The following is a 15,114-nucleotide window of genomic DNA, read 5'->3' as shown; positions in this document are numbered from 1 at the left end:
GTCTGTGGAAATAACAAATAATTTCCGTTAGCATAAGCTAAAGCCATCTGTTTGTGGCATCTATTTTGTTAGCTATGTAATTCTTCCGTCTTCACTGTTGCTTGCCTTTCTAACCTGCTTGTGTCATCAACTTTAGTTAACTCCTGTACTGAGCCAAAGCAAAGCACGTGCTGAGAAAAGGCCTGTAGCTGCTGAAATGCACCTTGTTAAAGATGTAACTGTCTGGCTGCTGTAAGCAGTTCTGTTCCCCCTCCCACTTTGCTGACCAAGTGATCTCCCATCTGCCCTTGTTTGTCGGTAGTTATTCCTGTGTATGCTTGTACCTTCTATTTTGTAACTACATGCTTACTCTGCAACAAAGTCTGTATATAAGCATGGTCTGTGTATTCAATGTACTACCTCCTGGAACACTTGAGGGTGTTGTATGGACGTAGTCCCACTCAGGAGTGATTAATAAACCTGTTCTTTGAATTCCAGCTTCAGTGTCAATCTCTATTTTGTTGGTCATTGGACCTGTGGACAAGATAAGGGTGAACCCTGCACCAGTGTGCTCATTAAAAGGCACATTTCCACACCTCACTGAGACCTGGCTAAACCCCACACCCCTTCCAGACATTGCCACACCAATCCCCAAAGGATATAAAATCACTCACCAGGGCCGCAAAAAGCTGGGATGAGGAACAGCTGTCATCTTCAAAGACAGCATACAGTGTACCACAACCCCCATGGAATATCCCAACTTCCATGGGGGTGGTGGTGAAAGTGTTGGATAGCGTAGGGGTAAAAATTACTATTCCCACTCCAGAGAGTCAACAGTAGGGAAAGTGTTGGATAGCGTAGGGGTAAAAATTACTATCCCCACTCCAGAGAGTGCAACAGTAGGGGAAGTGTTGGATAGCGTAGAAGTTAAAAATACCATACTTATAAATAAATTATTATTTTAAAGTATTTTAAAAATTAATTATTAAATAAATACAAACTATTTACAAATACCAATACATAATTATTAAAAACATAATTACCAATGAATAATTAAGTAAAAATAAATTAATAATAAATACCAATTAATAATAATTAATTACCAATTAATAATTAATGACCAATAATATAATTAACAAAAACAATTAATTAAAAGTAATTACTTAATTACATTTAAATTACTTCCCACCCTACTCCCCTATAAACTCATAACCCACTACAGCACATAATTATCAATTAATCAATTAATAAAAATTAATTACCAATTAATAATTAATTAACAATTATATAATTAACAAAAACAATTCATTAAATGATTACTTAATTACATTTAAATTACTTCCCACCATATTCCCCTATAAACCCATACCCACTACAGAACATAATGATCAATTAATCAATTAATTTAAATTAATTACCAATTAATACAAATTAATTACCAATGAATTAAAATTAATGTATAATTCATAAAAATTAATAATTAATTTAGTATAATTAAATTACTTCCCGCCCGATTCCCCTATAAACCCACAACCCACTATGGTTCTAAAATGCAAAATCTAAATAAATGACATTAAAAAAAAATACATATTAATATACATAAAAATCCTATAAAAATCGATATTAGTAACATCGATATTACTAACATCGATATTAGTAACATCAATATTAACAAAATCGATAATACTTACCTTCGAAATTCTCTCCCATCGATATTAGAAATATCGCTAGTACTTACCTTCTATATTGTGTCCCTTCAATATTTAAACATCGACATTGTGTGTCGGTATTTAAAAATCAATATTTTGTATGCCTACTGCACAGGCACCTTTAGCATTGGTCAACAATGGTAAAGTGCTGAGTCCTAGTTCAACTAAAAGATTTGGCTAAAATGGAGGAGGTGAAAACAAAATGTTTGGAGGAAGACCACCTTAAGGATGACAGGTGTAACAGAAACCTATAAAGAATGTTTAAAAAAAAACAAAGTCAGTGGTTGATACATCTAATGGATCAGTAACTATCCCAGCTCTGAGGTTGGTAGCTAACCAATGGTTTACAATTGCAATGGTGGTAACAAACTTAGGGGCCTATTAGGATGATGGGCGGACTTTGTCCTCCCGCCATCCTGACATGGAAAGGGACCGTCCGCCATAAGAGCGGGGGTCCCGTGGGGGGAATTAGGATGTGCCCGCCACAGTGGCAGGCGCATCCTGTATTTTTACCATTGCGGCGGGCGGTGCTGAAAGCCCCGACCGCCGCAATGGTAAAAATGCATGTTGTGCATTTCAAAGCACAACGTGACAAGCACCGATGTATGTACCAAAAACATTTTGGGGCAAACATCGGCAGATATGGCGTTCCAGGCTGGGAGGCTAGGATCGTCATCCTCATTCGCATTAAGAATAACTCATAGGTGGTTTGAGCATAACTTTCATAGGGGTCAGGATAAGCTTTGAACTGTGGAGGAGGATATCCATTTATAGTAGGCATGCCCCTGACATAGGGATGACTCTGTGAAGATAACTGTTAAATTAGCTGATGGGTTGAATTACGTTCATTTGTTATATGTATTAGAATGTACAAATGATGAATATAATGAATTCGAAAGTATTTTGATGAATTCTGTTTTTGGTAGTATGTTGTATCATTTCATACATTGAATTAATAAGTAGGGTTCGGAGGAGCTTCGCGCGTTTCCAAGATGGACGTGTGAGCTAAGGGCTCCCGAGACCCTTTCCGCCTCCCGCAACTATCCTGTGATTAATCCTGATTTGTACGACGGGTACTTGTTATTGATGCCCTGCTGATGTTCACATTCTTTTCGAAAATCGATTTGGCCGCCGGACACCGGACTTACTGCACTTTGAACTTTGAGGCCCACATCGTATGCCAACCGGGGGCTCGAGTCCCCGAGGTACCCAGGTGGTAATCGAACAACAACGGCTGATACGCCACGCCCTCTACCCCTGGGTTACGTTCGGTTTCGTTTTCGGTCGTTGTGGTCGGCGACTTGCAGCCGATCGGCACACCGGCTCTGTCATTGTGGCCAACCTTCAGTCAGCGTTGGATCCCTGCCCTCTCGCCTTTACGAACTTGCCACGATGGTAATCACTTTGATCAGATCCTAAAGGTCCCGTCGGAGTTTGTTGCCCATCATGGCGGGCAGGGCGGTTGTTGAGAAGCGCACCACCAGAGGCCCGTCCCGGGGAGGGGTTGCCCAATCCCAGACTATCGATCGCTTTACTCGCCCTAAGGGATCCCCGGGTGGGTCGAGTGGGGCCCTCGAGGAAACTGGTGACGGTGCTCCTGAAATTGAGGGGCCAACTTTGAAGGACGTTATGGGTGCCATTGTAAGTGTCCGGACCACCATGGGCCAGCAATATGAAACCTTGGCAGCTAAGATAGACACAGTGGCGATCGAGGTCACCCTCATCAGGGCGGACTTGGGGAAAACTAATGACAGGGTCCAGTCCCTTGATATCAAGACTGCGAGTCTGACCACAGATGTCTCGGATCTTCAGACCACAGTTCGCAATCTCCGTCGGCTGGAGGATTTCGACAACAACAACGTTCGCATCGTGGGTGTTCCGGAGACCTCCGCGGACCTGCCCGTAGACATCCTGGTGGAGGACCTCGTGTTGAAACACCTGGCACCGAAGGGCCTCAGTAAACTTTTCGCTGTGGAGCGGGCTCATCGAGTACCTGGTGGGAAGCCGAAGTTGGGAGCCGCTCCGCGGCCCATAATAGCCAGGATTTTTAATTTCCGGGACAGAGACGCTATCCTGCAAGCCTCCCGCACGAATGGACCCACCAAATTTGAGAATGTGTCGATCAGTTTTTACCCGGACTTTACTCAGGCGGTGCAGAAACAACGAATGGGCTTCATGGGAGTGAAAAGGCGCCTTAGAGATATGGGACTGAAATATGCTATGCTTTTCACGGCCCGCCTGAGGATCGAGCATGAGGATCGTGCGTTTTTCTTCGATCGCCCTGAGGTGGCTAGTGACTGGTTAGACACTTTGCCGACACGCCATGATGGCCCGGAGAGCTCGAGGGGTGCTGAGGGCGGTTTGGCGGAACAGGAGTAGTGAGTCTGCATCGGCGAACCTGACTTCGCGGCAGTGGCTCAGAGACTGTGTTTTTATAATATGGATACCCGGGGGTGGGGGGGAACGGGGAATCTTCCTCCTCTGGGGACTTTTTCTCTCTTTTTGTAGGTTAGTTTAATGGGGCGACAGACACACTGCAAGTTGGGGTGGCTTTTTGGTCTACCGCAGGGGTGCAGGGAGGGGGGTTTGTGTTTTGTGGGTTCACTGGGGGTGGTGGGGGGGTTCTTTCTTTCCTGTTTGTATCGAGGCTGCGCTTTGTTCCATATTTGCTGCTATGTGCTTGTTTCATGGTGGGGGGCAGACTGTTTACTTCTGGGATGGAGGTAGGGGGCTGAGGGTGTTGAGCTAGAACGTTAACGGTCTTGGTGACAGGATAAAGCAGGGGATAGTACTGCAGTATTTGAAGCGATCCTCCCCAAATGTGGTTTTGCTCCAGGAGATGCACTTGGTGGGTAATACGTGTCGGGCATTGAATAGGCGAGGTTACCGTTTGGTGGCCCATTCCGGCTTTACCACTGGATCGAGGGGGGCAGGTATCCTGGTTAGGAACTCCCTTCCCCTGGAGATAGATGGCACGGTGTTGGACGACAAAGGCCGCTACGCGGCTATTACGGGGAGGTGGGAGGGGAAGTTGATCTCCATATTGTCTGTCTATGTTCCGCCTGGTCTGCAGTCTACTACATTCACTGATTTGGGTGGGGTGATTCTGGGGCTGCCTGATGGTTTGTTGGTATTGGGTGGCGATTTTAATTCTGTGGTTAATGGAGAGAGTGACCGTAGCCCCCCCAGGCTTCTACCCGCCTCGCAGTTATGGCTGGGGAAATTTTTGGATGCTTTCGGGCTGGTGGATTATTGGAGACAGCTGCACCCTGGACGGCTCCAGTACACCTTCCACTTGGGAGCTCATGGGAGTCTCTCAAGACTCGATTATATCCTCGTGCCGGTGGTGCAGTTGGTCTCGGTACGTGAAACCAAGCATTTGGCTAGAGGGATTTCCGACCACTCCCCGCTTTGGCTTCAAATCGATGTACAGCTGGGGGCTGGGGCTGCCTAGTCTCTCGGAGTCGGACAGGGTGCTTATGGAGGCGGACTTTTCCACTGATGAGGTTGCACTTGCTATACGCTCCCTTCGCTCGGGGAAGGCCTCGGGTCCGAACGGTATACCAGTTGAATTATACAAGCTATGCCCTGACAAAATGGCGCCGTATCTTAGTCGGATGTTTGCGGCATCGCGAGACCTTGGGTCCCTTCCTAGGGACCAGAGGCTGCCATCCATTGTGGTTATCTATAAAGATGGCAAGCCCCGCGAGAGCTGCTCATCGTATAGACCGATATCCCTTTTGAATGCGGAACCCAAGATATTGGCGGAGCTTTTGGCAAATCGATTGGTCACGGTGATTAGCGATTTGATACACCCGGACCAGTCTGGTTTTATTCTTCGTCGGTATACTGCGCTCAATCTCCGCCGTCTTCACGGTGTCCTTGCGAGGGCGGGGTCTCTCAATGAACCAGCCATCTTGGTTTCCCTTGATGCCTCGATGGCCTTTGACACGGTCGAGTGGCCGTATTTGTGGGCTGCTCTTGCTAAATTTGGTTTCGGCCCGAAGTTCATCGCGTGGGTCAAGCTTCTGTATGAGCAGCCATTGGCTCAGGCTGTGGTTAACGGCAGAGCCTCGGAGCCCTTTGTTCTCGGACGAGGCACGCGGCAGGGATGTCCTCTGTCGCCACTTCTATTTGCGCTCGCGCTTGAGCCCCTTGCCGCGTGGCTCCGCTGGGAGCCCTCACTCAAGGGTATTCGATGGTCCCCTGACTTCGAAGATCGCATATCACTATATGCCGACGACATATTATTGTACCTGACCTCCCCCCGTAAGTCACTAGGAGTCCTCTTCGACGTTTTGAATTCCTTCGGACGAAACTCCGGTTTAGTTATCAATTGGGCCAAGTCTTGTATTTTCCCACTGACTGGAGACTCGCCCTCTCTGCCCCGCACTTGCCCGATACCGGTTTCTAGAGGGGGCTTTAAGTATTTGGGGATCTATATTTCACTGGACCCCATGGTGCGCTACAAGCGGAATTTGTTACCTCCGCTTGTCCGGCTTCGGTCGGACGTTGCAGCATGGTGTAGTTTACCCTTGTCCCCATTGGGAAGAGCTGCCCTGTTTAAGATGATGTCTCTTCCCCGTTTTCTGTATGCCGTCCAAAACACGCTTGATCTGGTGCCAGCCAGTTACTTTCGTGAAATCAGGGCCTTCAGAGGAGACTAGTGTGGGCTGGACGGCCCCGCATTGCGTTGGCGAAGTTGACGTTGCCCTGGTACGATGGTGGTATAGCATTGCCTGATATTAAAAGATACTACTGGGCATCTCAGCTGAGCGCTGTGAACCATGCCATGTACGGTCCAGCTCTGAATCCTGCATTTGAGATGGATCGGTGGCTGTTGCCCGGGGGTGATTATTATAGGGCGCTCTATTCTCGAGGCGCCAGGAGGAACCTGACGGGTCCCACTGGAGTGGCAGTGCGAGTGTGGGGTAGTGCGACCATGGCTACGGGGTGGGCGGATAAATTGACCAGAGCGACCCCATTGTTTGCCGCTGAGAGACTGGGGGAGCTATGGACGTCGAAGGGTTTTGATAGATGGGACCTCATTGGCATTAGTAAAGTGGGCGATCTCTGGGCTAAAAATAGAGTTAAGACCTTTGCTGAATTGAAGCAGGAATATAATTTGAATGACACGGAGTATTTTCGCTACTTCCAGGTTCGACATGCCATTCAATAGGTTTTTCCAGCCGGATCTGCTATCCCGGAGTGTTCTCCCCTGGAGGACAGGGTGCTGGACGGGCATGTTCCGGACAGCACTATTTCCCTTATCTATAAAAAACTCATCAATGATCGTTCGGACCTGCTTGTTCAGCTTCGGAGTGCTTGGACTAACGATGGGCTGGAGTTGGATGATGAAGACTGGCAGGCTGCGATATCCTCTCCTAAAGAGGTTGCGATTCCGGCGCGTCTGCGACTCGTACAGCTGAAGATTCTGCACCGAGTCTATGTCACGGGTCCACGATTGATGCATATGGGTTTTTCTGCGGATGGGCTGTGTAGGCGTGGCTGTGGTGTGCTTGCTACTTTCCTCCACATCATATGGGAATGTCCGGAAGTGGTGTCTTTTTGGACTAGAGTGCATGCGGTGATGGGTGAGGTGACGGGCGTTGAGTTGTTGCCTGAGGCCAGGCGCTGTTTGTTGAACATCTGGGAGCCGAATGACTGCACTGCTGCTCAGACTCAATGGGTCACGCTAGGGAACATGGTTGCGAAAAGAGACATTGCTCAATTGTGGGGATCTCAGAGGGCACCATCAGTTCGCAACTGGGAAGAGCACATGGACTGGTGCATGTTCAGAGAAAAAATTGTGTATGTCTCCCGTGGAAGGCCCAAGAAGTGGGGCAGGATTTGGGACCAATGGAACTCATATCGAGGGGGGATATGTGATCCCCCCCTTACTGAACCTCCCGACACTCCTTGTTCTCCTTGACTGTACGTTTCGGTTTCCTAATTTCCCGTGTTCTACGATTTGTTTCTTGCTCTGTGTCCCCCCCGTTCTCCTGGTATCTCTTCTGTTTCTTAACACTGTTCTTTGTTCGCCTCTCCCCGCGCCATATGGAACTGATACTATATTGCAGGATACAGCCTCGACTCTTTTTTCGATTACGTTTTCTTGTTTATTTGTATAAAATGTGAAACCTTTTCAACATCCTTTCATCCGTAGCATTTTGAGTAATGCCATGCAATATCGCTGCCGGACCTTCGGTTGTCGGCTGATGAGCTGTGTTCTAATGCGCTACTGTTATTTTGTGTGAATGGCCGGCCCTGGCAGTTGTCGGCTTGTAGTTGTATTCCTTTCTTGCTAATAAAGGTTTTAAAAAAAAAAAAAAATAAGTAGGGTTCAACTGAAAACCCAGTGAACAGTGCACGGGGCCAGCAAGTTTTATTGCTAGTATTCTTTAGTTATTTAAGGCACTTGGTTAGACAGCGAGTGCAGCACCGTAGCACCATTAACATAAGATATAAAAATATCAGTTAATTTGATCAAAAGAAGGAGTGCTCCTTCAATTCCCTCGGTTCTTAATAAAAGAGACACCACACATATTAAAGTTGAATGATTTAAATTCAATGTTATTACATTCCATTTTAATATTGTTATTGCTATTGCTAATTATATTAGTAGTATTATTTCTTACTGTAACTTTAAAATTCCTCTTTGATGGGACTCATTCCTCAAGTTAGGGGCAAGTAGCACCTGAGTGAGAAGTTACCTGATCACAAAGTCATTCTGGTCGATCTCCCGTCCACAGCAGCTGCCGGATAAGATATCGCTACTGCCCACCACTGCACAGGATTTAAGCGACTTGCCAGAAATAGGGGATGTCTGGAAAAAGAAAAAGGTGCACACATATAAAACTGCCTTGTGGTGCCGAGGAACACTTAGAGCCTCATTTAGAGTTTGGCAAACAAGGTGATATTTGGAGTATCATGCCCGTCAAACCCTCAGTCCGCCCGCTCTATTTTGAGTCGGGCAAACAGTCATATTTCTGAGAGCGGTGCCAATGCTGACTCTGCCAACGCAAAGCCTATTTACAGGGTCAGATGGAGTGGGGGCCATTAGAGTAAGGACATCAGACTTCCCCTGTTTAGAGAGGAGGGACTATTTTTTTCTGTCTATCAATGGCAGCAAAAATGGCGGTCTCAAACAGGAAAAAAAACAAATAAGACCCCCACACTCTGGGAGATGACTCCCAGACGGTAAGGGTCATTTGTTTTTTGTTTTTCAATAGCAAGCTCCCGCTTTGGGGACAGATGGTGGTCTCCATTAATGTGTCTGTGCCTTCAGCGGAGCTGCTATGAAGGCAGTTTCTCTGGAGATACAGAAATTACTGCTGGGAAAGCAGTGATTTCCAGATATGGCAAGTAGTAGACCGTTTGGGTGGCAGACACAACATCCCCTGCCACTGTTAGACTGGGATGCCCCCTGAGCAGGCCCTAACTTAATTGTTTTTTTTTAGACAACAATGGAGGAGTACCCCCTGGAAGCAAAAAATACAAAGAAGGAATTTTCTTCTGTATCTGGAGCTTAAGGCTCAGGTTAGCAATAATTACCCCAACCCTTAACCGGACAGTAGTAGTCCTTTTAAGAAGACCCCTCACTCACCAACCTGGTTGGTGACATGCTTCATCATCGGGGTCCCACCCCATAGGCCGAATGCCCACAGGGTGTGCTACGACACCTGATTACAGTGGAGCGGGTTTCTTGTTTTTTTATATGTGCAAAAGGTAATAGTGATATGTGTATTAAAAAGGGCCAAGACTACTCACATCAAGACTTTATTCTTGAGTGCTTGATCCCTGTTAAAAATTATGTGGCACCAGTGCCTAATTAGGAAGGCTTTGGTGTCTCGAGAAGTGTGATAAAACTAAAAATAGCGTAGTGTGCTATGTGAATTAGTTAACAATAGGTCTACATGTTTCAACCATGTTAAAAATTATTAGGTTTTCGTCAGGACCGTGTATTTTGAGCGGGGTGGTACGCACACGCTAAGGCGTGCCCTGCCCTCGTTCAAATATAGACCACAAATTGTGGTCTAATGTAAAAGTGTGTTTAATCCTGGTTCAGGAAAAAACCTGCAAGAAAAAAACATAAAGGGTTGGGATTATGTACTGGGGAAGACAAGACAAGGGTACACACTTAATAGATAAAGTACTGGGTGGGTTCACCAAGACTAGAGTGGTGGTGTAACACCTCATGATCAGGTCGTACCCGTGGTCTGTCTATAATGCAAGACAGCAGTGCTCAGGTGGTAATTACCGGAGCGTGGATGTGCCAAACGAAACTGGTTCGTATGCTGGTAGTTGTGCTAAACGAAACTAGTTCGTATGCTAGTTGTTGAAACATAAGTATGCCCACATGCTGGATTTAAAATATGATATCGATCCATCTTATATCTTGGTTAAAACAAAACTTTAAGAAAAGGAGATTCTTACTGATTTGTTTTTGTTTTTTAAAATCTTTATTTTGTTTAAAAGAATTTGCCACACAGTGTGAAAGTATTTACTATGTTTTAACTAGAACATGCACAAAATGATGTACAGTTCAACACAGTTAACACTTCTGGAACTTTTAACTGGAAATATCCACAGTCTGTTATATTTCAACAGTTTCTGATGCATTGCAGAGTGAAGATGAGAGGCGTTTCTGTTTCAACTTTCAACAATTCATTGGAGGTATTTTTTCTTGATCCTGTGTCACTTAGTGATTGCTGAATAGAATCCTGCATGTGTGTACTTTGGTTTGCCACCGTAGTTTAAGCTTCCCAGTTACTACCAACTTCCTCAGTGACACCCACGCTTTTGGTACACTTGGCTTTCTAAGGGTAGCGAGTAGTCAATGCTTTCTCCAGGTGGTGGTGAGGGATAGAAACGTAGGTACATTAGTAGTTAATTCAATTAACCAGTGTGATTGTTTTTTTGTTTTTAAATGATTAGGGCCTGATTGGAAATTTTGGTGGTGGACTTCACACCTGCCATTCCAGCAGAATCCCTCTCAGGAATGGATGAAAACCTTCTAAATGTACAGTCCTTTGCCAAGGTAGCTGTGGGTTGCACCTATTTGGCTATGTCTGATATTAGAGGAGTCACCTAAGTGGGGAAAAAGCTCCAGTGAAAATTCCATTTGTTGTCTCAAGCTGGCAAGCTCACCACCTCCAATGGTTCTTGGCCATCCAGCAGCCAGGACACTATCAGGCTGGAGATGAAGAAGAGCAAAAAATAAATAACAAGGAAATCAACCTTCTTTATCTATGCACTCAGGATGACATCTTTATATCCTTCTGAACCACCCAACCGTGCTCCAATTTAGGAAAGAGCTGAAGACATACCTCTTTAGTGAATGCTACATCATGATGCAGTATCAGATCACCACTTACTTGTGAACTAAGCTTCCTCTCCAACCACATGCCATCTGTATCTTTGCCATTGAGTTTATAAAGTGTATGCTTTCTTTTGACTTGGTTCGCACTATGCAAATAGCGCATGTGTTCATACTTACATGGCCTGTCACTGCTGACAGAAATTCCAGCAACAAAGGGGGAAGAGGCAATGGATCCCAAAGATAGGGGTACAATTTCTATATATCCGGTCTCCCTAACCTGCTGTGGGTACATCCCCGCCTTTTAAGGACACTGTAAGTACCGGTCAGTGAAAGTCTTCCACCCTTTGTCACATGGGCTTGCATATAGTGCCAATAGTGGCTAAGGTGCTGGAAAAATGTACCAATACACAGCTGTTGGAATATTAGTGGTACCATCAACTACTTCATTCCTCTCAAGCAGGCTTCCGGCCTCCTTACAGCACAGAGTCTGCGTTGCTTGCAGTAATAGAAGAGCTTTCTGATAGAAGGAGTTCTGCAGCGCTGATACTGTTACACCTCAGTGTAGCATTCAATGGGTTCTCCAGCATAGTGCTGAAAAAAGACTAAATGGGTCATTAGGATGACGAGCGGACTTAGTCCGCCAGCCATCCTATCGGATTACGGGACCGCCCGCCATAAGGGTGGGGGTCCCGTGGGGGTATTAGGATGCGCCCGCCACAGTGGAAGGCGCATACTGCATTTTTAACATTGTGGCGGGCGGTACTCTCAGCACCGCTCGCCACAATGCTAAAAATGCATGTGATGCATTTGTATACACAAAGCGGCAGGCACCATGCGGTGCCTTCCGCATTGTGTATGCAAGTGGTACCCCCCATGTGCACCCCCCATGTGCTTTCACCATGGGGGCCCGCAGGGGGCCCCCAAAGGGAAGACCGCCTGCCAATGCCGCCACGGAAAGGCATTCCCCAAAGCCCATACTAATATGGCTGGAGGTGTCTGATAGACACCGCCACCATATTAAACCTTTTCCGCCCCGGTCGCAAGGTCCCATAGTAATATGGCGGGGGGAAATGGGTGGCGGGTGGCGGGCGGACAAGTATGTTGGGCGGACCACCACCGCCCGCATTGCGGTGGCGATCCGCCCGACATCCTAATGGGCCCCTAAGAAACTATGGGATCTTTGACAAATCATCACTCTGGTTTATGTATTTTCTGGAAAGGCATTACTTTCAAGTGGTCTCGACCCCATTTTCTTTCACAAACAGTCAGCTGGAGTTTGGGGTGCCTTATGGATGAACCCCGAGCTTCACTATTTTCAACATTGATGTCCCCTATGTTGGCAGAGATTGTTTGAATCCCATGGGCTGTCTCTGATGAACCTTAATTGCCTTAAGCTTAAGGCCAATACAACTGAGGTTAATAGCGGACAAGCAACAACAGTTATGGGGCCCACACTGGTGGCCGACGCCAGTAGTGAAAAGTATAGTATTTGGATAGATAGTAATTTACTATTCGATCCAAAAATTATCGACATAACAGCCTGTTGCTTCGGGATGCTCAGAAATAGTAAGGACATTCTTTAGAGCTTTTTCTCTTCTAATCAGAGGATGATTATTCAGGCTCTTATTGATTATTGTAACATTTTGTACGTTGGTATTGCCAAGGCCTTCAGGAAGAGATCTCAGATCATTCAAAAGTGATGAAGCTAGACTTCTTGAACATGTACCTAAATCTCATTTGGTATCCAATTAGTTGCAGAGCCTGCACTGGCTTTCTAAAGAGAAACGTATACAGTTTAAGACTGTGTGTCACTCATCGAATCGAATACCACTGGACCTCCCTTTCTCAAATCTCTCCTGCAGGCCTGTTGCCCTATTCGACCACTCAGATTCTTGCCTCTCACTCTCAATTTGGTGTTTACCTCACACATTAAATTGATTGGCAGGCAGGTTGTTGCTTCTGTTTTCTGTGGTCTAAACTTTGGAACAACCTCGTGTCCCACCTATTCTCCAACACTATTTTACTGACTTTCCTAAAACACCTCAAGATCCTGTTGTTTTAGTTGCTGTGACAGGTGTAGTTTCTCTCTTAGCTTCCTACTGTGCTCTCTGAGAAGTCAATTTTAAAGCATCCATGCGCGATATAAATCCAAAGCGCTCTGATACCTGATTTGGTTCGGGTCTAGTTCGCGCTATATAAAACTCTGCAAACAAAATAAATAATAAATAACATACCAAAGCATAACATAACATAATATGGACTTTCATGGTTAAATACTAGGCACAGCAGAAAGAAAAGAAATAAACGGAAAAATAGCATTTTATGGGGATCGAGCTATTAGCATAAACATAATTATAGCACTTCTTAAAAACATGGGGTCGTCCTGTTATTGTGATCCTATGGAGAGGGTTGTGGGCAGGCATCCTTGAATTACTCTGAACATTAGCATCTCAAGTCTTTTGGAAATCATTTTTCAATGTATTACGGTTACAAATATCAAACAGTAGATCAAAGGTGCAGTTAAAAACACTACTATGTATCAAGCTAGCTACTATAGTCTGCACTGTGCCCTATTGCCATGTGTGCAAAGGGGGACAACTAATGGGGTTTGAGTCCAAGCTACAGAGAATCCACAGAAATGACCACATTTCAAATCACACAAAAACCCACCACTATAATGAAAAGGGGCACTGCTATATTGACAACAATGCTTCTAGGTGCCGAAGAGTTAAGTCGCAAAGTTATAAGTGTTAGTGCCTGGTGGCACAAAACAAGATGGCCGCCTAGTAGGGAGCTGCGGTCCGCGACGGGAGATGCTGCAGTGATTCCTGTGGCTCCAGCCCCCATTTTAGAGTGAAACAGTGCTCCTCATAGGTCGGAGGACCCCCTGTACAATCTGTGGGTGCTAATATGGCTTTTTCTGCTTTTACATGGAGGTATTGTAAGGAAATATCTCTCCTCATGTCTTGACTGCCATTTTGTCTCCTGCAATGTTGTTTTTCTCTTCAGACAAGTTGCGCTTGAAGAAGAGCTCACTTTAATTTTACATACCATGTTCCCTCATATATATGACATGGTTTGTCGTACATTTTCTCGGACTCTTCTGTGAATATTTTGGCAGCTTAATTAGGGCAAATTTTATGCAAGCAGTGTTTTCAACAGTGACCTTTGCCTTTTTCATTATTAAAGCACAGTATTTCAACATATCTTTTTACTGGAACGTTATACTTCTAAGCCCACACAGTTTTCTGGCTCTACCTCTGTCAGTTACGTATGGGAAGAAGTAAGAAATTGGTTCTCATCACTAAAAAGGCCACGACTAGTGCTCCTGACTCCTGTTCTCCTCATACTACTTCCTCAATACAAACTACCGGCAAGATGGCGCAATCTAACTCCTCGAGACAAGTGGCTTCGCCAACTTCTACAATTAAATTGCAAACTCCATCCTCTGACACCAAGCATCTAAAACAGGACCCTCCTTCTCCACCGAAGTCTATTTCTCCTGTTTCCTTAGATACTGTGCTAGATGAAATACGTGCCCTACGTCTATTTATTGAGGAAACATATTCTCGTCTGCAAGTCTTAGACACTAAATGGACTTCCATGGAATCTCGTATTTCTACGGTGGAACAACATGTTGGAGGGATACACGAAATGTCTGTCAAGGTTGCCACCCTATAGAAGGAGGTCCTCCAGTTGAAGAAATCTGCTGAAGATCTTGAGAACAGAAACAGACACAACAATCTTCATTTATATGGACTTCCAGAAGGCTTGGAAGGTGATAATCCTGTGAATTTTTTCTCCACCTTTCTCCCAAAGCTTCTGGACCTTCCTCCATCTACAAACCTAAGTATCCAGCGAGCTATCAGGTAGGGTCCTCGTTTAACTTCTTCGTCAGCTCCTTCGCAACCAAGGGAAGTAATCTTCCTCATTTTGAAGTTTACTGACCTTCTACAAGTTTTAAACTCTGCTAAAGCCAAAAAACAACTCACATGGTCTGGCTCTAAACTATTCATCTCACAAGATGTCTCTTCAACAGCTGCCAAACATCAGAAAGATTTTCTTGATCTCCGTGCTGCTTTACACACAATGGCCTCAAGATAT

At 45.4% G+C, this 15,114-nt stretch overlaps 1 protein-coding gene across 1 annotated transcript in view; it reads right to left on the bottom strand.

Moving 5' to 3' along the window:
• LOC144797694 (alpha-2,8-sialyltransferase 8F-like) overlaps window positions 1–15,114 on the bottom strand; it is a 177,384-nt gene that overhangs the window by 12,467 nt on the left and 149,803 nt on the right. Inside the window, exon 5 of the mRNA XM_078668424.1 lies at window positions 8,402–8,514. Coding sequence (XP_078524550.1) covers window positions 8,402–8,514 — 113 coding nt within the window. The remainder of the gene's footprint in view (window positions 1–8,401; window positions 8,515–15,114) is intronic.

The sequence above is a fragment of the Lissotriton helveticus genome, chromosome 12 (genome assembly GCF_964261635.1).
Source record: "Lissotriton helveticus chromosome 12, aLisHel1.1, whole genome shotgun sequence".
In the NCBI taxonomy this organism is placed as follows: domain Eukaryota; kingdom Metazoa; phylum Chordata; class Amphibia; order Caudata; family Salamandridae; genus Lissotriton; species Lissotriton helveticus.
This window is presented reverse-complemented; position numbering and strand designations above follow the sequence as displayed.